A 24,609-nucleotide genomic window follows, 5' to 3' on the forward strand; every position below is an offset into this window, starting at 1 on the left:
ACAATTCTGGTGCCAAATTTAATGCTGCAGTAATCCAGCTTTGTGCCTCAGCGAAACAGAGGCCTGAGAAAACTCTCCAAGGATTACAGTTGATAGGATTTTAAGCAGACAGGCAGAGGCATCACACAAAAGTCATTTGAAGAATTGAAAGAGAGCTCTTGGGGAGGGAGACAGCAGCCACTTACTGGTCATCACCCAGCTGCTGCAGCAATGTCCTACGTCTCTTCTCTAACTCTCCTTCACTAAGTTCACTTTCAGATGTGTCCCAGCCTGTCTGGAAAGAGAAGCAAAGCTGAAGAGTTGTGGTCTTCTGGGGAGAGGGCTAGCCCATAATTCATGTTGCCTTGTTTCCTTCCCAAATCTAACAGCAGGAATACATTTTTTAGCTCTTTCTTTAACACCAAAATGCATCTCTACTGTCTAGCGTCACTTACTTTCTCCTTCTTTGAGAGTCGTTTCGGAGACTTGCGATGTGAGTCAGAACGATCAGCCTCTTTTTCTTTTTCTCTCTCTTTTTCCCTCTCTCGGTTACTCTCTTTTTCATTCTCTTTCTCCTTTTCTTTCCTGCTTTTCTCCTTCTCTCGCTCCACATCACTTTCAGGGCTGTTCTGTGAAAGAAAAACAGGTAACAGCTACAGTCAATGCCAGATGGTTTATTAACACTGTACATTCCTGCAGTGCTACAGGACAGGGTAACATTCTTTCGCTATTGAAGACCATCACCCTACCTGGTTCAGTTTCTGGTACTCAAATGTTATAAAAAGTATAAAGAAGGTGCCACAAGTCAACAGAAAGGACAGAGCCTTACATTTGCTGACTACTGAAATTACTAAGGAGAGACTTGCTGACCTGAACATGTATACCCTGGAGGAAAGGAGGAACATGGGGTGATATGATACAGACGTTCAAATATTTGAAAGGTATTAATCCGCAAACGAACCTTTTCTGGAGATGGGAAGGCGGTAGAACTAGAGGACATGAAATGAGGTTGAAGGGGGGCAGCCTCAGGAAAGATGTCAGGAAGTATTTTTTCACGGAGAGGGTGGTGGATGCTTGGAATGCCCTCCCGTGGGAGGTGGTGGAGATTAAAACGGTAACGGAATTCAAACATGCGTGGGATATGCATAAAGGAATCCTGTGCAGAAGGAATGGATCCTCAGAAGCTTAGCTGAAATTGGGTGGCGGAGCAGGTGAGGGGAAGAGGGGTTGGTGGTTGGGAGGCGAGGATAGTGGAGGGCAGACTTATACGGTCTGTGCCAGAGCCGGTGATGGGAGGCGGGACTGGTGGTTGGGAGGCGGGAAGTACTGCTGCGCAGACTTGTACGGTCTGTGCCCTGAATAAGGCAGGTACAAATCAAGGTAAGGTTTACACATATGTTTGTCTTGTTGGGCAGACTGGATGGTCCGTGCAGGTCTTTTTCTGCCGTCATCTACTATGTTACTACTAGTTCTATTAGATAAAGAATGATATGTTTACACTATACAGATATATCAATAGTTGCAAGGATCTGGCAAAAACAAAGGCTTAACGTGTAATACATTTCATCATCTTTCAACACAGGGGTTTTTTATTTTTATTTTTTACTCAAGTGGTGAAATTATGAGGCATATTGTCTGCTGTAGTTATAGCAGCTATACTCAACCTATTTTACTGTCATCATTGTGTTAATTTTAATTCATCTTAGTATGTGTCTTGCGGCACCTATTCTGATTTTTTGGGGCTGTCTTGCTCTTCTCGTCTGTGTCAGGTAAGACAACTCTTTCATGTTCCCATTCACTCTCTCTCTTCGCCCCCTTTACTCTCTACCGCTCTTTCCTTATCAGCTGGTCTTATAAACTGCCATTCTGTTCATAATAAACACTCTTTGATCCAGGATCTTATCTAACAAATTGGATCTTCTCTTTCTTACTGAAACTCGGCTGTCGGATTCAGATGCAGCCTATCTTAACCAAGCTGCTCCTTCATATTACCGCTACCCATCTAATTGTCTTGACCACAGAGGTGGTGGAATAGCAGTTCTCTATCCTCTACCCTCTCTTTAACCAATTTCTAAGCCACTTCTTTTCCCTATTTAGAATCTCTCATTTCGTCTTAAGATTTCCCCTCCTTCAGATTTTCTTTTGCTATACCATTCTCCCTCTTCTCCTTCTACAATCTGTTCTTACAGACTTGTCTTCATGTGCAAACTTGTAGATTAGAGAGCTTAAAGGAAGATGAGGGGAAGTATTAAGATGAAATTATTATTTACAAAACCCTACGATCTCTGATAAACTACTGCCAGTCTTCACTAGCCCCAATGGCACTGCCCTCTGCACAGACTTTGGCCACCAACTTTGTGTCTGAAATCACTACTTTGCTGAAAACTCTCCCTCCGCAGCATACTTGTTCTTCTTCCCCAATCATCTCAAGGTGTCCTTGGTGCACTCTTAATTGATTTAACCTTCCAACCATTGCAAGTCTAGAAAGGATTATTAAAACCAAGAAGATGACCACTGCTCCTTTTGACCCTCTTCTGTCTAATGTATTTAAATTTTCCTCGACCTCATTAATCTTTTGTTTGTTCATAACATAATCTTTCTTAGCTTATCCTCTGGTTTTGTCCCAGATTACTGGAAGACCACCACCATCCGACCTAAAATTAAAGATACATCTAAACCTCTTTCTGATCCCAATAATTATCATCCAGTGGCAAATTTATATCTTACTGTGGTTCACTTTCAACTTGTGGATTTTATTTATAAAACCAATGCCCCCCACCCTAACCAGACAGCCTTCAGACAATTCTCACTTCTCAGAATTATTACTTTCCTTTACTGTTCACTTGATCAACGTAAATCTGTTCTCTTATTATTTTTAGATCTGTCAGCAGCATTTGATCTTGTGAACCATTCCATACAACTTTCATGTCTATGCTCTATTGGACTGACAGCACTTTAGAATGGTTTACTTCATAACCTTTCTAACAGACATTACATAGTATTCTTCAACAATTCCACCTCTGCTCCTTTTTGCAAAATTTCACGTGTCCCTCAGGGCACCATTCTTTCTCTGATCTTCTTCAACATTTCTTAGCCCATATTAGCCCAGACATAAGAACTTACCATGTTTGTATATGCCGATGACATTAAAATCCTCTAGATTGGATAGCTGTCCTGAACCCCAGTAAATCAAAATGCATTCTCATAAGTAAATAAGTATTGCCATACTGGGACAGATTGAAGGTCCATCAAGCCCAGGATCCTGTTTCCAACAGTGGCCAATCCAGGTCACAAGGACCTGGCAAGATCCCAAAACAGTACAATACATTTTATGCTGCTTATAAGCAGTGGATTTTCCCCAAGTCCATTTTAATAATGGTCTATGGACTTTTCCATTAGGAAGCCATCCAAACCTTTTTAAAACCTCGCTAAGCTAACCGCTTTTACTACATTCTCTGGTAATGAATTCCACAGTTTAATTATATGTTGAGTGAAGAAATATTTTCTCTGATTCGTTTTCAATTTACTACTTTGTAGCTTCATTGTGTGCCCCCTAGTCCTAGTATTTTTCTAAACAGTAAACAAGCAATTCACGTCTACCTGTTCCACTCCACTTATTATTTTATAGACCTCTATTATATCTCTCCTCAGCCATATTTTCTCCAAGCTGAAGAGCCCTAGCCGCTTTAGCCTTTCCTCATAGGGAAATCTTCCCATCCCCTTTATAATTTTTGTTGCCCTTCTCTGTACCTTTTCTAATTCCACTGTATGTTTTTTGAGATGCGGTAATCAGAATGAACACAATTTTCGAGGTGCGGTCGCATCATGGAGCCATACAAAGACATAATAACATCCTCATTTTTGTTTTCCATTCCTTTCCTAATAATACCTAACATTCTATTTGCTTTCCTAGCTGCTGCTCAACACTGAGCAGAGGGTTTCAACGTATCATCAATGATGACGCCTAGATCCCTTTCCTGGTCACTGATTCCTAATGTGGAACCTTGCATTACATAACTATAATTCGGGTTCCTCTTTCCGACATGCATCATTTTGAACTTGCTCTCATTAAACATCATCTGCCATTTAGATGCCCAGTCTCGTAAACGTCCTCTTGCAATTTTTCACGATACTCTTGCAATTTAACAACTTTGAATAACTTTGTGTCATCAACAAATTTAATTACCTCACTAGTTAATCCCATCTCTAGATCATTTATAAATATGTTTAAAAGCAGCGGTCTCAGCACAGACCCCCGGGGAACCCCACTATCTTCTCCATTGAGAATACTGACCATTTAATCCTACTCTGTTTTCTATCTTTTGACCAGTTTTTAATTCACAATAGGACACTACCTCCTATCCCATGACTCTCCAATTTCCTCTGGAGTCTTTCATGAGGTATTCTGTCAAACACCTTCTGAAAATCCAGATACACAATATTGACCGGCTCACCTTTATCGACATGTTTGTTCACCCCTTCAAAGAAATATAATAGATTGATGAGGCAAGATTTCCCTTCACTAAATCCATGTTGGCTTTGTCTCATTAATCCACGTTTTTGAATACAAGAACATAAGAGTAGCCATACTGGGTTAGACCAATGGTCCATCTAACCCAGTATCCTGTTTTCCAAACAGTGGCCAAGTCAGGTCCCAAGTATCTGGCAGAAACCCAAATCGTGGTAACATTCCATACTACCAGGGCAAGTAGTTGCTTCCTATGTCTGCTTCAATAGCATACTATGGACTTTTCCTCCAGGAATTTGTCCAAACCTTCTTCAAACCCAAATACACCAACTGCTGCTACCACATCCTCTGGCAAAGAGCTCCAGAGCCCAACTATTCACCAAGTGAAAAAATATTTCCTCCTATTTGTTCAAAAAGTATTTCCATGTAACTTCCTCAAGTGTCCCCAAATCCCCGTACCCTTGTAATGAGTAAAAAAATTGATTTACTTCTACTTGCTCTACACCAATCAGGATTTTGCAGACCTCAATCATATCTCCCCTCATCCGTCTCCCTTTCAAGCTAAAGAGCCCTAACCTCCCCAGCCTTTCCCCATACGAGAAGAGCTCCACCCCCCTATTATTTTGGCCGCTCCTCCTTGAACCTTTCCAGTTCCACCATATCCTTTTTGAGATACGGCAACCAGAACTGAACGTAACACTCAAGGTATGGATGCACCATGGAGCGATACAAAGGCATTATAGTGTCTTCGATCTTATTCACCATCCCTTTCCTAATAATTCCTAGCATCCTAATTGTTTTTTTGGCCGCTGCCGCACACTGAGCAGAAGATTTCAGCGTATTATCTACAATGACACCCAGATCTTTTTCTTGAGCATTGACCCCCAAGGTGGATCCTTGCATCAGGTAACTGATTCAGATTATTCTTTCCAATGTGCATCACCCTGTGTTTGTCCACATTAAATTTCATCTGCCACTTGGATGCCCAGTTTTCCAATTTCCTAAGGTCTTCCTGCAATATTTCACAATCCACACGTGTTTTAAGAATCTTGAATAGCTTTGCATCATCTGCAAATCGGATCACCTCATTCGTTCCAATTTCCATTATCATTTATAAATATGTTAAACAGTATCAGTTCCAGTAGAGATCCCTGCGCACTCCACTGTTCACCCTCCTCCACTGAGAGAAATGACCATTTAACCCTACCATCTGTCTTCTGTCCAATAACCAATTCCTAATCCACACCAGAACATTGCCTCCTATCCCATGACTCTCCAATCCTTTCAGAAGTCTCTCATGTGGAACTCCATTAAATGTTTTCTGAAAATCTACATACACTACTTCAACCGGCTCACCTTTATCTACATGTTTATTCACGTCTTCAAAGAAATGAAGCAAATTGGTGAGGCAAGACTTCCCTCAGCTGAACCCATGCTGACTTTGTCCCATCAAACTATGTTTGTCTATGTGTTCTGTAATTTTATTCTTTATAATAGTTTCCACTATCTTGCCCAGCAACGACATCAGGCTTACCAGTCTATAATTTCCCGGATCACTCCTAGAACCCTTTTAAAAAATTGGTGTCACATTGGCCAGTAATGCTCAGCAATTTTGTTCTTTATAATAGTCTCTACCATTTTGCCCAGCACCAACGTCAGGCTCACCTTCTCTGGAAAAGGAAATAAATGTTTACTGATGCCACTTCCTTTTGATAATATCCCAGTGCCACAAACCAATGTTATTCATATCTTAGGAGTCTTACTAGACTCATCTCTCTTGTTTAAATCACAAATCTCAAAAGTAGTGAAAGAGTGATGCACTTAGGAAGTAGAAATCCAAGAGAGACATATGTGTCAGGTGGTGAGAGGCTGATTTGCACAAACAGGGAGAGGGACCTTGGGGGATAGTATCTGAGGATCTGTAGGTGAAGAAACAGTGTGACAAGTTAGTGCCCATAGCCAGAAGGATGCTAGGCTGTATAGAGAGGCATAGCCAGCAGAAGGAAGGTGGTGTTGATGCCCCTGCACAAGTTGTTGGTGAGGCCCCACTTGGAGTATTTTCAGTTTTGGAGGCTGTATCTTGCTAAAGATGTAAGAAGACAAAGCAGTCCACAGGAAGGCGACAAAAATGGTATAGGGCTTGGGCCAAAATACGTATGAGAAGAGACTGGAAGAACAGAATATGTATACTCTTTAGAGGAGAGGAGGGACAGGGGAGATATGATACAGATGTTTAAATACTTGAAAGGTATTACTATAGAGACAAATATTTTCCAGAGAAGAAAAAATGGTAAAACTAGAGGACATGAATTGAGGTTGCTGTGTGGTAGACTTACGAGTAATGTCAGAAAATTCTTTTTCACAGAGAGGGTGGTTGATGCCTGAAATGCCCTCCCAAGGTGGAGAAAAAAATGGTGGTGGAATTCAAAATGGCATGGGATGAACACAGCCTATCTCTAATTAGAAAATGAATGGTAAGTCAAGTGGTGCTGGGCTGGCTTGTACAGTCTATGTCCCGCATATAGCAATCCAGTTTAGGATGGGCTGGAGAGGGCTTTGTCGAAGACTCCAGCAATTTGGAGCATGAGGACAGTGCCGGGCAGACTTTTATGGTCTGTGTCCCGCAAATGACATGACAGAATCGGAACAGCATTTGTTTTCATCTAGCAATGCTGCCATAGTGAAAACACACCCTGTGATACTGCACAGATGCTAGTCTGACAAAGAAAACCAACAGAGTCAAAAGCAAAAGACAGCAGCCTTTGTTTTTTCAAGTAAACCATGATGAGTAAATAAAGACTAAATAAGCAGCAATATGGGCTACCTCTAGTCAAACTATCTGTTGAGTGGCAATTAAGTTTGGGCACTCAAAAGTTTTCCCCAGAGGAAAGGTCAAAGGCATAAGAAAGCGAAGATACTTACCTGTAGCAGGTATTCTCCGAGGACAGCAGGCTGATTATTCTCACACGTGGGTCAATGTCCGCGTCGGCCCGGGAACCGGCATTTTGCCATAGCAAAGACAAAATACTTTACTAGAGTCTTCTGGAGCGCGTGCAACACGCATGCACTGACTGACTTCCTGCCCACCACGCGAGCACATACCTCAGTTAAATCAAAAAGCAAAACAAATAACAACTCCAAAGGGGAGGTGGGAGGGAATGTGAGAATAATCAGCCTGCTGTCCTCAGAGAATACCTGCTACAGGTATCTTCACTGTCTCCGAGGACAAGAAGGCTGCTTATTCTCACACGTGGGGTATCCCTAGCATCCAGGATCACTCAAAACAATAAACAATGGTCAATTGGGCCTCGCAACGGCGAGGACTTAAATAGGCTAACCTGAAACTATATGCAGCTAGCTGCGAGTGCAGCCTGGAACAGAATAAAAACGGGCCTAAGGGGGTGGAGTTGGATTCTAAACCCCAAAAGGATTCTGCAGCACTGACTGCCCAAACCGACTGTTGCGTTGGGTATCCAGTTGAAGGCAGTAGTGAGAAGTGAATGTGTGGACTGAAGACCACGTTGCAGCTATACAAATCTCTTCAATGGAGGCTGACTTTAAGTGAGCCACTGATGCAGCCATGGCTCTAACATGAGCCGTGACATGGCCCTTCAGAGTCAGCTCAGCTTGGGCATAAGTGAAGGAAATGCAATCTGCTAGCCAATTAGAGATTGTGTGTTTTCCAATGGCGACTCCCCTCCTTTGGAATCAAAAGCAACAAACAACTGGGCGGACTGTTTGAAGGGCTTTGTCCACTCCACGTAAAAGGTCAATGCTCTCTTGCACTCCAAGGTGTGCAAGTTGCTTTCGCCAGGGTGGGCATGAGGATGGGGAAAAAATGTTGGCAAGACAATTCGATTGGTTCAGATGGAACTCTGACACCACCTTTGGAAGGAACTTAGGGTGCGTGCGGAGGACTACTTAGTATAAGCTGCATCTACTACTAAGGCCTGAAGCTCACTGACCCTATGAGCTGAAGTAACAGCCACCAAGAAAATGACCTTCCAGGTCAAGTACTTCAGATGGCAGGAATTCAGTGGCTCAAAAGGAGCTTTCATCAGCTGGGTGAGAATGACATTGAGATCCCATGACACTGGTGGAGGTTTGACAGGGGGCTTTGACAAAAGCAAACCTCTCATGAAGCGAACTAAAGGCTGTCCAGAGATAGGCTTACCCTCCACACGCAGATGATAAGCACTAATTGCGCTGAGGTGAACCCTTACGGAGTTGGTCTTGAGACCAGACTCTGACAAGTGTAGAAGGTATTCAAGCAGGGTCTGTGTAGGACGAGAGGATCTAGGGCCTTGCTGTCACACCAGACGGCACCTCCTCCATTTGAAAGAATAACACATCTTCGTGGAATCTTTTCTGTAAGCAAGCAAGACTCAGGAGACACCCTCTGAAAGACCCAAGGAAGCAAATTAAAAGGTCTCAACATCCAGGCTGTGAGAGCCAAAGACTGGAGGTTAGGATGTCGAAGTGACACCTCGTTCTGAGTGATGAGGATTGGAAAACACTCCAATCTCCACGGTTTCTCGGAGGACAACTCCAGAAGAAGAGAGAACCAAATCTGACACGGACAGAAGGATGCAATTAGGATCATGGTTCCGTGGTCTTGCTTGAGTTTCAGCAAAGTCTTCCCTACTAGAAGTATCGGAGGATATACATACAGAAGGCCTGTTCCCCAATGAAGGAGAAAGGTGTCTGACGCTAGTCTGTCGTGGGCCTCAAACCTGGAACAGAACTGAGGGACATTGTGATTGATTTGAGTGGCAAAAAGATCCACCGAGAGGGGTGCCCCACGCTCGGAGGATCTTGCGGGATACGCCCATATTCAGTGACCACTCGTGAGGTTGCATTACCCTGCTCAGCCTGTCAACCTAACTGCTGTTTACACATGCCAGATAAGTGGCTTGGAGATACATGCCCTGATGGCGTGTCCAAAGCCACATCTGAACAGCTTCCTGACACAGAGGGCGAGATTTGGTGCCCCCCCCCTCCGCTTGCTGGTGTAGTACATTGCAAACTGATTGTCTGTTTGAATCACGATGATTTGGTTGGACAGCCGATCTCTGAAAGCCTTCAGAGCGTTCCAGATCGCTTGTAATACCAAGAGGTTGATCTGAAGACCTGTTTCCTGGAAGGACCGAGCTCCTTCAGTGTGAAGCCCATCCACATGAGTTGCCCACCCTAGAAGGGATGCATCCGTTGTCAGTACTTTTTGTGGCTGAAGAATTTGGAATGGTCGTCCCATGGTCAAATTGGACTGGACTGTCCACCAGTGAAGAGAATTTCGAAAATCGGTGGACAGTTGGATCATATCCTCCAGATTCCCTGCCGCTTGACACCACTGGGAAGCTAGGGTCCATTGAGTTGATCTGATATGTAGATGTACCAGGGGTGTTACATGAACTGTGGAGGCCATGTGTCCCAAGAGTCTCAACATCTGCCGAGCTATGACCTGCTGAGATGCTCGAACTGTGGACCTCAGGGACAGGAGGTTGTCTGCCCTTGTCTCGGGGACATAAGCCCGAGCTGTCTTTGTATCCAGTAGTGCTCCAATTAACTCCAATTTCTGAATAGGAGTGAGATGGGACTTGGAGTAATTTAATACGAACCCCAGTAGCTCTAGCACCTGAATATTCATTTGCATGGACTCCAGAGCACCGTCCTCTGAGGTGCTCTTTACCAGCCAATCGTAGAGATAAGGAAATACACGCACTCCCAGTCTGCATAGTGACACTGCAACTACTGCTAGACACTTTGTAAACATGAGCACAGACGCCAGGCCAAAGGGCAGTACGCGGTACTGAAAGTGCTGTGTTCCCATCCGAAATCGAAGATACTTCCTGTGAGCTGGGAGTATCGAGATGTGTGTGTAAGCATCCTTTAAGTCCAGAGAGCATAGCCAATCGTTTTCCTGAATCATGGGAAGAAGGGTGCCCAGGGAAACCATCCTGAACTTTTCTTGGACTAGGAATTTGTTCAGGGCCCTTAGCTCTAGGATGGGATGCATCCCCTGTTTTCTTTTGCACGAGGAAGTACCTGGAATAGAATCCCAGCCCTTCTTCCCCTGGTGGAATGGGTTCGACCGCATGGGCCTTTAGAAGGCTGGAGAGTTCCTCTGCAAATACCTGCCTGTGCTGGGAGTTGTAAGAATGAGCTCCTGGTGGGCAATTTGGAGGTTTGGATTCCAGATTGAGGGTGTATCCTACCCAGACTATTTGAAGAACCCACCGGTCACAGGTTACGAGAGACCACCTTTGGTGAAAAATCATTAACCCCCCTCCAACCGGCAAGCCGTCTGGTATGGACACTTTTACTGCGGCTATGCTTAGCTGAGCCAGTCAAACGCTCATCCCTTGTTTTTGCTGGGGAGCAGCAGGGACCTTAGGCGCACGCTATTAGAGCCAAAAAACAATCCTTCAGAAAATGGAGAAGGGAACAGACTGAAGACAATAAGATAAAACATAAGGAATGTCAAACCGAATGCAAAAAGGAAATAAGGAGGGCTAAGAAGGACTTTGAAAAAAAGTTAGCGTTAGAAGCAAAAACACATAGCAAAATTTTCTTTAGGTATATTAAAAGCAGGAAGGGAGGGGGCGTTACCTAAGATGGCGGAAGTGTGAGCGCGTTCGGCGAAACCGTTCCTTGCTGCTCGAGGGTGAAGTGATTCCTTTATTTCATAATGCCGCATACAAAACGAAAGGAGCCGTGAGGCTTCCACTGCCGCCCGCAGCTTCTTCTTCTCCACTTCGAGGTAGCATGGTCCGCTTCCTGACGCGCCCGTCACAGAGAGAAGAGACGGGGTCGCCTGCAGCAGGGGCAACCGGTGGAGCGGAGCCCCTGATGGGCTTAGAAACATCTTTATCCCCGCCCCCCGATTCTAAATGCCCTCCGTGTCCGGCTATAGGTGTGGTGAGGGGAGCAGGCATCCAAGAGCCCAATAAGGGGAACAAGGAGCCAGCAGACGGAGGACCCTTGCCACAGGAAAGTAGCCAGGAAAGAGAGGTCCTTGGGCTTAAAGGACCCGCAACAACTCCGGAGGTTAATCTAGAGAGGATCTGGCTAAAGCTGAGTAAAATGGACTCTACGCTTCAAAATGCTTCAGAAAAGGTAAATACTTTGTCTTTGAAAATTGAGGATATGGCAAAAAATTTAGAAACAGTTAAAGAAGACCTGACGATTCAAGTAAAAGACTTAAAAAAAGATATGGATCAATTGCAAGACTTTAAAATGACGATGATAAAAGACAATTTGGCAATACATAGAAAAATTGAACAGATTGAGAATTTCAATAAAAGACTAAACCTCCGTGTTTTTAACTTTCCCAAAATTCCTGATAAGACGCCTATAGAGTTATTTAAAAAATACCTGCAAGAAAATTTGAAAATGCCTCAAGAACTCATTCCTCCAATAAATAACATTTATTATCTTCCGACAAGTTCAGGTGGAAAAGAAGGAAAGAAAGAAAGTTTGGATGTTATAGACTTTAACAATTTGTCTGAAATTCTAGAACAATCTATTGAAATAGTTCCGCAACGAGCCACCCTTTTGGTTTCGCTGGTATTCGAACAAGACCTTAATGCAATATTAAAGTTATATTTTAAATTTTCAAAGGTTCCTTTTTATGGAACAAAAATATGGATATTTCCAGATGTTACTAAAGTAACCCAAGAACGTAGAAAATTATTTCTAGCATTGAAACAGGATGTTCTTAAATTGGGTGGTTCATTTTTGTTAGTCTACCCTTGCAAATGCCTGGTCAGGTATAGTGGGATAAAGTATGTATTTTATGACTCAGAACAGCTAAAATCCTTTCTGGATATGAAACAGCTTAATGTAGAATTAGTTAAATGATAAGTGACGAATTACACACTTAAACCGCATTTTTTATATTTGTGTTAATATACCAGTACAAAACTCCACTAAACTGTAATTCTCCCCTCAATTTGAGGTCTAAGGAAGCATGTATAATTTTTCCTTTGATTATTTTCTTTAACGTTTGTATTATGCTGTTTTTCTGTAACAAGTGATATGCTTGTAAGAAATTTGGAAATTCATTAAAAAAAAAAAAGCAGGAAGCCGGCTAAAGAATCGGTAGGGCCGCTGGACGACTGTGGTGTTAAAGGGGCGATCAGGGAAGACAAAGCCGTAGCGGAGAAATTGAATGAATTCTTTGCTTTGGTCTTCACCGAGGAGGATTTGGGAGGGATACCGGTGCCGGAAAAGGTATTTGAAGCGGACGAGTCAGGAAGACTAAATGATTTCGCTCTAAACTTGGAGGATGTAATGGGGCAGTTCTCCAAACTGAAAAGTAGTAAATTACCGGGACCGGATGGTATTCATCCCAGAGTATTAATAGAGCTGAAAAATGAACTTGTGGAGCTACTGTTAGTAATATTCAATTTATCCCTAAGAACAGGTGTGGTACCGGAAGATTGGAGGGTGGCCAATGTAATGCCGATTTTTAAAAAGGGTTCCAGAGGCGATGCAGGAAATTATAGACCGGTGAGTCTGATGTCGTTGCTGGGGAAAATGGTGGAGGCTATTATTAAGAATAAAATTACAGAGCACATACAAAAGCATGGGCTACTGAGACAAAGTCAGCACGGTTTTAGTGAAGGGAAGTCTTGCCTCACAAATCTACTGCATTTTTTCGAGGGGGTGAACAAACATGTGGACAAAGGGGAGCCGGTGGATATTGTATATCTAGATTTTCAGAAGGCGTTTGACAAAGTGCCGCATGAAAGACTCCAAAGGAAACTGGAGAGTCATGGGATCGGAGGCAGTGTATTATTATGGATTAAGAGCTGGTTAAAGGATAGGAAGCAGAGAGTAGGGTTAAATGGCCATTATTCTCGATGGAGGTTAGTGGGGTCCCTCAGGGGTCTGTGCTGGGACTGCTGCTTTTTATCATATTTATAAATGACCTCGAGATGGGAGTAACTAGTGAGGTAATTAAATTCGCAGATGACACAAAATTATCCAGGGTTGTCTCGTCACGGGAGGAGTGTGAAAAATTACAAGAAGACCTCGTGAGACTGGGGGATTGGGCGTCCAAATGGCAGATGAAGTTCAACGCTGACAAGTGCAAAGTGATGCATGTGGGAAGGAGGAACCCGAATTACAGCTATGTCATGCAAGGTTCCGCGTTAGGAGTTACGGACCAAGAAAGGGATCTGGGAGTCATCGTGGATAGGACGTTGAAATCTTCAGCTCAATGTGCTGCGGCGGCTAAGAAGGCGAACAGAATGTTGACTATTATTAGAAAAGGGATGGAGAGGTCACGTGATGCTGTGATGGAGAGCGGTCGCGGGTGAATCTCTCTCCGTCGCCGACCTACCCGTTTGCGAATCTGCAAAAGAATCGAACCCTTCAAAATATAAAAAATTGTAGCACAGCATTTGGGGAGCGCTCCTGTCGGCAGTACAGCTGGTGAAAACTGAAAATGACAGCGAGAGTAGCGGCGCGGGACAAGCAGAGGGGAAAGACGACCGAATACAAAATGGCGGCGTCTCCTCCTGAGGCGGGAACATCGGTCTCCTCCGCGTGGATAGCGGAGATAACGTCAGAATTAACAGTAGTAATGGAAGATCTGCTTGAGCGGCGTCTGGGCCCGATCGATCAAAAGCTGGACGGCAAGCTGGAACAGCTGAACGCTAAAATCGGAGAACTGACAAAAGAATGTGTAGCATTCCAGACACGGACCAGTGCGGTGGAAGATCGCATAACAGAAGTGGAGAAGGACCAGGGAAACATGAAGAAACTGGTGGCAGACATGGAAAACAAAATCGAAGATTTAGAGAATCGTTCCAGACGGAACAATATTCGCTTGGTGGGTCTGCCAGAGGCGTTGGGGGCCCGTCAGTTGGAAAAAACCCTGGAACAGTGGCTAAACACACAGGTGGATTTTCCAGAGTCAATAGGCCCATTGAGAATAGAGCGAGCTCATCGTCTGGGAACTCGCCAGATGGGGAAAAATACATCACGAGTGGTAATCTGCAAGATATTAAATTTTGTGCACAAACAGTGTATACTACAGACAGCACGCTCGGCAGCGACTCTAACTTATGAAGGCAAGAAGATCCTATGTTTCCAAGACTATTCGGCTGGAATATCAGCAAAAAGGCGGGCATTTTCATCAGTATGTTCAAAACTATTTAAGATGAAGATTCGCTTCTCACTGCAATATCCCGCCACTTTGAAACTGACACATAATGGAAATATAAAAATATTTACATCGGAGAAAGAAGCGGGAGTCTTTGTAGTCGACTTGGAGAGGGCAGCGGAAGCAGAGCCGGCAGAGACTGGATCTACTTGACCTGTGTGAATCTGAAACGGTCGACGAGAGCAGGAGAGTTTGTAAGAACTTAAAGCATACATTGAACAGGACTTGGTAAATGTTGTAGTTGGACTTGAATTGAAAGTTAAAAAAGAGGGGAGAAGATAATGTACAAACATACATGCTATAGGTGAAATCCTTATAGGGGATGAAGTAGGGAAGTAATTACTATACACATAAGAAAGGGAGCGAATGATGTTAATAGTATAGTATCCTTATTGGAGGAGGGGGAAAGAGAAATTAGACTAAGACTAGAGCGGGGAGGGGAGGTAAGCATTGGTTAGTTGTGACCAGCCAAACGGGGGGGAAAGTTTGGTTAATGTTAAGGGATGGAGGGAGGGCAGGGGGGAAAGGAGATAGGGGGAGGGGATGCAATATATGCAAAAAGGAAAAGACAAAGGTAACTTCTTCTCAAAGGGGAAAGGGGATGGAATCATTTGGTTATAGACACTTTCAGTCGCAATGTAAGACATATGGTAATTATGAGGGACTGCTGCAGCTGGGACAGCAGCCCGGGAATTGGCAGGAACTTAGCCAGCTATTAGAAGCAAAATATGGAGGAATAACATGAAAGATATGAAAATATACTCATGGAATGTTGGAGGTATAGGCTCGCCCATTAAGAGGAAAAAAATAATGGGGGAATTACGCAAAAAGGGAGCAATGATAGCCATGATACAAGAAACACATTTAACAACACAGGAACATGCAAAACTAAAAACATGGTGGGTGGGAACGATATTAGAGGCCCCAGCAGTGGGGAAAAAAGCAGGAGTAGCAATATTGATTCATAAAACGCTCCAGGTAACCCAGCAGCATGTATATATAGACCCAGAGGGCCGAATTATCATAGCTAAGGTACAGATTGATGGAAGGCCAATGCTGCTGGTGAATGTGTATGCCCCGAATGTGTACAGCAAAAAGTTTTTTCAAAATTTAATTAAGCGTATCCAAACAATAACAATACAAGATCCGCAAGTGCAGACGGTAATAGGGGGAGACTTTAACATTGTGGCAGATGAAACTATAGATAAGACTCATACCAAAGGGAGAGGAAAAGGGGATCATATGAAAGGCATTGCTTGGATGTGTGATGCACTGGAAGCTCTAGATGTGTGGAGAATATTAAATCCAGATCTCAGAGACTATACACACTATTCAAGAGCGCATCATACTCAATCCCGGATTGATTATCTTTTAATTAATGAGGGGGCTCTCCCAGATGTACAAGGGGCAGGCATAGATGCTACTGTAATATCTGATCACGCGCCAATCTATATTATCATCAATAGACAAGATACGCAATATAAGAGAAGGAAATGGATATTTCCAATTGAGCTTTATTATGATGAGGAATTTTTGAGATATATAAGAGAGAAATGGATGGAATATAAAATTCATAATGAGAAACATACATCAGACCCTATATTATACTGGGAGGCAGCGAAAGCTGTACTCCGAGGAGAAATAATAGCTTATTGCAGCCGAAAGAAAAAAAGACGAGAACAGGAAATACTCAGGCTAGGGAAACAATTAGTTAAATTGCGACGGCAATATGGAGACACAGCTCAAGCCACAATAAGAGAGCAATTACTAGCCACACAGATAAATTTAAATACTTTAATCCATCAAAGAGCTATTAAATCCGCAATATACTATAGATATCAACTTTATAAATTTGGGAATAAGCAAGGCAAAATGCTAGCAGGGCTGATCAGGAAAAAGACTGGCCCACAAAGGGTGATTACTTTACAGCTCCCCTCAGGAACGGTAACACATTCAGAGAGTAAAATTAGACAAATATTCCTTGACTATTATACCCAGCTCTACCAGGCAACTACAGAAGACCAGTTAGAGCCAGAGCTATATCTAGATAATATAGTAATACCACAAATAACAGAAGCTCAGAGGGAAATAATTAATCAACCCATAGACTTAGATGAAATAACCAGGGCAATCAAAAGTAGCCCTTTACAAAAAGCTCCGGGACCTGATGGGTATCGAGCTGAGTTCTACAAAATGTTAGAGGCAGAGATTGGGAACCCAATAATGATGGCCTTCCAGCGGGCAGTAGATCAGGAAAGTCTACCTGAGACACTCCGAGTGGCAGACATCGTGGTATTTCCTAAACCAGGAAAGGACCTGAACAGGCCAGAGTCCTATAGGCCAATTTCCTTGATTAATTATGAAACCAAGCTATTGGCGGGTATTTATGCCAATAGACTAGCCAAGATATTGCCAGACATTATAGCCTTACCACAAGGAGGCTTCATTAAAGGGAGACAGATAGTCAAAAATATTAGACAAATATTAGCCTCATTAGAATGGGTGAGAAGAAAGAAAGAAGAATCTTTACTCATAAGCTTCGACGCCGAAAAGGCGTTCGATAGAGTAGACTGGGGATTTATGTTTCGGACAATGAAAGCATATGGGTTTGCAGGGTCATTTGTGAAGGTTATAGCCGCTTTATATAAAAATCCCTTAGCCAGGCTCTATGTCAATGGGGACTATACTGAACTGTTTGAGATTGGTAGAGGCACACGACAAGGATGCCCCTTATCCCCCTTGTTGTTCGCGTTAACCCTGGATCCGCTGATACGGACAATACTAGAAGACCAGGAGATCACAGGGGTGAGAATGGGAACTCATGAATTTAAAATCTCGGCATTCGCTGATGACCTTTTGGTCCACCTTACTAAACCACAGGTGGCATTACCGGTATTACTAGAACGATTCAAAGAATATGGCTCATTTTCGGGCTTTAAATTAAATATGCAGAAATCAGAAAGTATGCCAACGCAAGATACAATGCTGGCGGGGTGGAGGGGGGAGTTTCCCTTACGATGGGTCACAGGTGAATTTAAGTATCTAGGAATAAATCTGACAGCGGATCCGGGCAAAATTTATAGGACAAACATAGATAATCTGCTGAGGCAGACGAAGCAGACATTGGTCCATTGGCACACATTGCCGTTGACATTAAATGGTAGAATTAGTCTTTATAGCATGGTACTATTTCCCCGATGGCTGTATGTACTACGACAGCTACCATTATACCTGCAACAGAAAGATGTTAAAAAATTAAAGAGAATGGTATCCTACTTCTGCTGGGGGGGCAAGAAACCAAAAATCAAATTTGAAAATCTGGAGGGGAAATTGCAGAAAGGAGGATTGGGGCTACCTAATATACGAGATTATAATTGGGCATGTTTATTAAGGCATATGGCAGATTGGATACTAGGAACGGAAGAATACACCCCATGGGAGATAGAAAGAAGCCTATTCAAACCATATCACCCCTATTACTTATTACATGCTCCGGCACATAAGATCCCTATAGAGTGGAGGCAGCATCTTTTATTAGCCCCAATGAGAAAGACATGGGACTATGTAATTCGTCTTTTGGGGAAGAACCCTAGATGTACAGACATGATACCAATAATGGGGAATGCCGATTTCCAATCGGGGATTCAATCAATTAGACACCACAGATGGGCAACAGAAGGGGTGGTGGTAGTGGCGGATGTATTGCACCATACAGGGCGGATATTGACACAAGGAGAATTAGGACGGATAGTTGGGGAGGACAACGTAGATTGGTACTCATACCTGCAGATGAAAATGTATATGACTAGATTGATGAGAGAGGGGTGTACTAGAGAGCTATACCCTCTGTTGGAGCACTTTTTTCTACCCCCAGGGATAGAAAGAGTTACGGTATCGGGGATACATATAGCCATAATGCAGCTGAAAGTACCTCAGTCACTCACAGGAGTGGCCCTAAAATGGACGCATGATCTAGGACAGACAATTACAGAAGCTAACATTCTAACACACATGACAGAGATTAAAGATAATCTATATTATGCCAGACATAGGGAAACTCAGTATCGTATAATCATGCGGGGGTATTTCACACCAAAACAAGCATATTATGCGGGATGTATAGCAGAGAGTAAATGCTACAAATGTGGAGACACGGATCCGTCGCTTTTACATATGCTGTGGAGCTGTGTTTCTATACAGAGATTCTGGATGAGAATAAAACAATATTGTGCATATATCTTACATAAATCAGTTATGCTAACGCCCCAGAGGTGTATACTGGGGTATAAAGGAAGCAGGATAAATTTGAGAAAAGCAGAACGCCAATTCATGTATAAAGTTAATATCATTGGGAAAATGTGTATAATGCAATATTGGATAATGGAAGAGGCTCCCTCGTATTGGCACTGGCGTAGCGGGCTGCAGAGGCTCGCTACGTGGGAGGCCAGAGATGCGAGAGATACCCCCAAAAAGAAAAAGGAGTTTTTGGCAATTTGGGAACCTTATATACAATCGATGGGGGGTAGAGCCCGCAGTTTACTATTGAATACGTTACAAATGTATAATCAATAACCAGATGACTGAAAGATGTTAATATAATAGAAAGAGAAGAGGGAGAGGGAGGGGGGAGGGGGCAGGTGGGGGGGTAGATAGGGAAGGGAGGACGGGAGGGAGGGGAAGAAAGAGGGGAGAATAATAATAATAAAAGTGCATAGTTGTTGGTGTTAGAATTGGTTAAAGTTAACAAGAAATATGATAAAGAAGATTGTACATAAGACTCAATTACAATGTTCAATTGCAACTTCTTTAATAAAAAATTATTGAACTTTAGAAAAGGGATGGAAACCAAGCATGAGGATGTTATAATGCCGTTATATTGCTCCATGGTGCAACCGCACCTGGAGTATTGTGTTCAGTTCTGGTCGCCTCATCTCAAAAAAGATATAAAGGAATTGGAGAAGGTGCAGAGAAGGGCAACAAAAATGATAAAAGGGATGGGACGACTACCCTATGAGGAGAGGTTAAGACGGCTAGGACTCTTTAGCCTGGAGAGAAGGCGGCTGAGAGGTGATATGATAGAGGTTTACAAAATAATGAGCGGGATAGAGCGGACAGATGTGAAGCGTTTGTTTATGCTTTCTAACAATAATAGAACCAGGGGACACAAGATGAAATTAGAATGTGGTAGGTTTAAAACAAATCGGAGAAAGTTTTTCTTTACTCAGTGCGTAGTTAGACTCTGGAACTCACTGCCGGAGAAGGTAGTGACGGCAGCTGGCCTTGCTGAATTTAAAGGGGGTCTGGACAGATTTCTGAAGGAAAAGTCCACTGATCGGTATTAAATTTTGGGTTTTTTGCCAGGTTCTTGGGGCCTGGATTGGCCGCTGTCGGAGACAGAGTGCTGGGCTTGATGGACCTTTGGTCTTTTCCAAGCGTGGCAGTGCTTATGTGCTTATATACGTGCTGGTGCTGAGCCTGACTAGGTTGCCGAGAAGCCGGAGTATATAGGAACAGGGAGCACTCTGCTTCCCACCAAAAAAACTCCTAGTTGAGGAGGTTGTAGCAGAAGGTGCCCAGCGGGAGAGAGAATCCATAGCATCATTATGCTTCTTGATCTGGTCAACAAGATTCTCTACTTTTTCACCAAAAAGATTGTCGTCCCCCCCCCCCCCCCCCGGCAAGGTTCATCCGCCTTCCGCTGCTGGACCGAATGATCCAGGTCACAGACACGCAGCCATGAGAATCTGCGCATCAGTATACCTTGAGAAGCAATTCTGGATGCCACATCAAAAGAGTCGTAAGCGCCCCTGGCCAGGAAGTTATGACATGCCTTCTGCTGCCTGACCACCTGGCAAAAAAGGCTCGGCCTTCTCCGGAGGGAGGGCATCAACCAAGGAAGACAGCTGCCTCACCGAATTCCACAAGTGAACACTCGTGAAGAGCTGGTATGATTGGATACGGGCAGCGAGCATAGCGGCCTGATATATCTTCCTCCCAAAAGAATCCAAGGTCCTAGCTTCTCTGCCTGGGGGCGCCGAGGAACAGTCTCTAGAACTCTTGGCTCTCAAGGTTGGAGTCCACCATCATGGAATTGTGGGGTAACTGAGACCTCATCAAACCAGGTTCACCGTGGATCCGAAAATGGCAATCAGCATTCTTCGGGATCACGGAGCCAGACAGAGGAAACGACCAGTTTCGCATAAGGACTTCCTTGAGTACCTTGTGCAAAGGAGCCATCACAGCCTCCTTATGTGGAGAGGGATAATCCAGGACCTCGAGAAAAAAAATAAGCAAAAAATCGCTGAGAGAAGAGAACTCTTTTCCTGGCCAGAAACAAGGAGCACAGGAGGAACCTGCTGCACCTCGCCACGGAAAAAAGTAACTGAGGTATGCGCTTGCGCGGCGGGAAGTCAGTCCACGCATACATGGTGCACGTGCGCCAGAAGACTCTAGCAAAGTTTTTTGTCTTTGCTATGGCTAAATGCCAGTTCCCAGGCCGATGCGACCGTCGACCCACGTGTGAGAATAAGCAGCCTGCTTGTCCTCGGAGAAAAACCTTACCCCTTAAGAAAAGGACTGGTTGGGGGTGGGGGAGAGACCTGGAACCCCTTTGTGTTACACCCCTAAAATCCTTTAAAAAATATATGACTGACCAAGAAAATGAAAATTAAGTCCTACTAGGGATCGAAAGGTTGCTTGGGAAGCCTACCACCTGCTGGTAACTGAGAACTAACTTGGCATCACAGCTCAGTAGATCTTAGTCTCCACATCCTGGCAGGACAGCACAAATCCAAGCGTCTGGACCAGTCTGGTGAGATAAGGTAGGACTGAATTACTTTTGTAAAAAGGGGGAGAAAAAGGACCACAGAGCTTCACCCTGGAAGCATCCCTTATCAATGGGCCTGAAAAACCTCCCATCAATTTTTTTCTTTTTTGACCAATAAAAATATTTGTATTTAAGATGAGTCTGGAGACCAATGTGGCTTACATTTCACTTTAAGCTTTATCAGGGGCTCTTGATCCTCTAACATCATAAACTTTAATTTCTCAGCTCTGCAGCTGTGACCAGGGCTACAAAGTAACAGAGCCAAGAAATGAAGAATTATCATGTTAAGGGAGTAGGAGCTCTTGAATCTGGTATGCACTTCAATGGGGGAGGAGGAGGGAAAGGGAATGGGGTTTGATATATTGTTGTTTACAATCAAAGCAGTTTACATATTATTGGCTGGATTCTGTAAATGGTGCTGAAAATTAGGTGCTGGAAGGCGCTGTTCTGTAAAGGACATGAACCCTTAATAAAATAGTGCTTAAGTGCAGATCTTGTGCCTAACTTTGGATGCCAGACTTACACCTGCTGAAATCTGGTATAAATCCTGTCACTACGTGCACAAAATTTCAGAATCCCCTTGACATGTCCATGCTCCTATGGCCACACCCCCTTTCAAGATATGCACTATGGGAGTTAGGCACACTACCTTATAGAATAGCATGCAGCCAGATGTGTGTGCAAATATTAAATGAGTACCAATTAACAATGAACTTGTTAATCTGGCCAACATATATAGAATCTGGCCTTACATAAGCTACTTGTTTTGTACCTGGGGCAACAGAGGGTTAAGTGACTTGCCAAGAGTCACAAGGTGCTGCAGTGGGAATTGAACCCGGTTGCCCTGGTTCTCAGGCCACTGCACTAACCATTAGGCTACTCCTCCCCTCCAGAGCTTGTACGACTGCATGATCCTGATGTCTACTACAACCAGTCATTACAGATAAGCAAAATCTGTCTTGCCACATGAGTGATGACTTTAAAGCTGAGGGTTTCTAATATTGCTTCACCGGATCCACCACCCAGGAAGTGAACACAGAGGTGGGTGGATATTATTGTGCAACTATTTCTGAAAGGAAATATATCAAATGCACCATGCCACCCTGGAAACTGATCAAGGCAGTAATACTTGGTGAAGGTGTGAGCAGATGACTTGGTTGCTGCTTTGCACACTTCTAGAAGCGATAATTATAAATTGGCGTTGAAGGCTTGAACTGCCTGTAGCAAGTGTATTTGTACTCCAGCTGGAGATGGAATGTGCATTTGGCTAAAAGAGAAGGCAGTACAATCTGATAATTCATTGGGCACAGCTTGCTTGGTGACTTGGCTCACAAGCTTATTGAAACCTAAACAGATGAAGAGCTGTAAGCATGTCCTGCGGTCTTTTGTTCTGTAGAGGTACAAAATATAGGGTTTGTAGTCCAGTCAGCACCACTGATGTGTTTAGAAAAGAAGATGGATGGTACAATGGATTGAGTTACATGGAAATCCAATACTAGCTTTGGGAGAAAATTTGAATGAGTGAGAAGTGGTACACGGTTAGGGTAAAATTTGAATGTGAAGAGGCTAGTGTAGAGAGACCTAGGGCCTGATACTACCCCTCTCTGCAAGTCGCTTCACTGGCTCCCTATCCGTTTTCGCATCCTGTTTAAACTTCTTCTACTAACCTATAAATGTACTCACTCTGCTGCTCCCCAGTATCTCTCCACACTTGTCCTTCCTTACACCCCTTCCCGTGCACTCCGCTCCATGGATAAATCCTTCTTATCTGTTCCCTTCTCCACTACTGCCACCTCCAGACTTCGCGCCTTCTGTCTCGCTGCACCCTACGCCTGGAATAAATTTCCTGAGCCCCTATGTCTTGCCCCATCCTCGGCCACCTTTAAATCTAGCCTGAAAACCCACCTCTTTAACATTGCTTTTGACTCGTAACCACTCGCCTCCACCTACCCTCCTCTCCTCCTTCCTGTACACATTAATTGATTTGATTTACTTACTTTATTTTTTGTCTATTAGATTGTAAGCTCTTTGAGCAGGGACTGTCTTTCTTCTATGTTTGTGCAGCGCTGCGTACGCCTTGTAGCGCTATAGAAATACTAAATAGTAGTGGTAGTAGTATTCAAAAGAGTTTAATTGGGTAGGAGAGGCTCCTGTCCGGTTAAACTCCACTGAGCTGGCCATCCGATAATATTTGATGGCACTTAAGCCATCGGTGCCCATGAAGAGTGAGTGCATGGGCGGAGCCGGAAGTTAACCAGTCAATGGCAATATTCAGTCTGTTAACCAGCTAAGTAAATGGATAAAATTAGGACAGCAAAAAGGCTGTCCTAACTTTATCTAGCGAGCTAACTGGGAACCAGTCTGAATATCGGCCATTGCCTGGTTAACTTCCGGGTGACTGCACATAACCTCAATGCTGGAGCCTAGACATGGCCTGGCACTGAATATCCACTGTAAGCAGCTCAAACATTTCTGACCACCATGGGCTGAATATCAACCCCCTAGAGTTTGCAGATTTTTTTTTGTCGAAGTGAGTGGTCAGAAACAGACTCTACCAGGACAGGAATTTCAAGAGTGCTTCTGTTCAGGGCTCAAAGGGAGACTTCATGAGTTGATCACAGACAAGAGTGAGGTCCCATGTTAAGAGGGGGGGGGGGGGGGGGCTGGGCTGGGTGGCCTTGCATTTAGCAGATCTCTTATGATTTTTTTTACAGTAACAGGTGAGTGGAGATGGGGCCTCCATCCATGTGGTTATGGTAAGTTGCTACAGCACTAAGATAGGTTTGTAAAATCTGTCTTCAGTCTGGCATTGGAGTGATGGAGGAAGCATGGCAACAGATCAGGGATATTGTGCTGAAAAGTGGTCCTATGTATGAATTGAGGCCATTTGGCACAATATGAATTTCTAGTCGAAGGTCTTCTAGCAGTGATAAGTATGTCCTTATTCTCTTGAGGGACAGTGTGATAACCCTGAGCGAGGGTTGAGGGTGGGCCTGTGAAATACACAGCTGAAGAAAGGGATATAAATGAAAACAAGTGTTTACTTAATTGAATCCTGAAGCCTGTTACATCACAGGGCCAGGAACACAAGACAGAATGCCTCTGTAGTTGAAAAAGCAGTCTTAAGCAGGCCTCTGGCTGGCAGGGCCCCGACACGGTCTGTGG

At 43.8% G+C, this 24,609-nt stretch overlaps 1 protein-coding gene across 1 annotated transcript in view; it reads right to left on the reverse strand.

The window, feature by feature from the left end:
• Positions 1-24,609, reverse strand: part of PRPF40B (pre-mRNA processing factor 40 homolog B) — a 379,532-nt gene continuing 354,923 nt past the window's right edge. Inside the window, exons 28-29 of the mRNA XM_030196851.1 lie at positions 435-608; positions 1-274 (exon numbers count right to left, since the gene is read on the reverse strand). Of these exons, the coding sequence (XP_030052711.1) occupies positions 182-274; positions 435-608 (267 nt within the window). The 3' untranslated portion in view covers positions 1-181. The remainder of the gene's footprint in view (positions 275-434; positions 609-24,609) is intronic.

This window comes from Microcaecilia unicolor, chromosome 3, assembly GCF_901765095.1.
Source record: "Microcaecilia unicolor chromosome 3, aMicUni1.1, whole genome shotgun sequence".
Classification (NCBI taxonomy): Eukaryota; Metazoa; Chordata; class Amphibia; order Gymnophiona; family Siphonopidae; genus Microcaecilia; species Microcaecilia unicolor.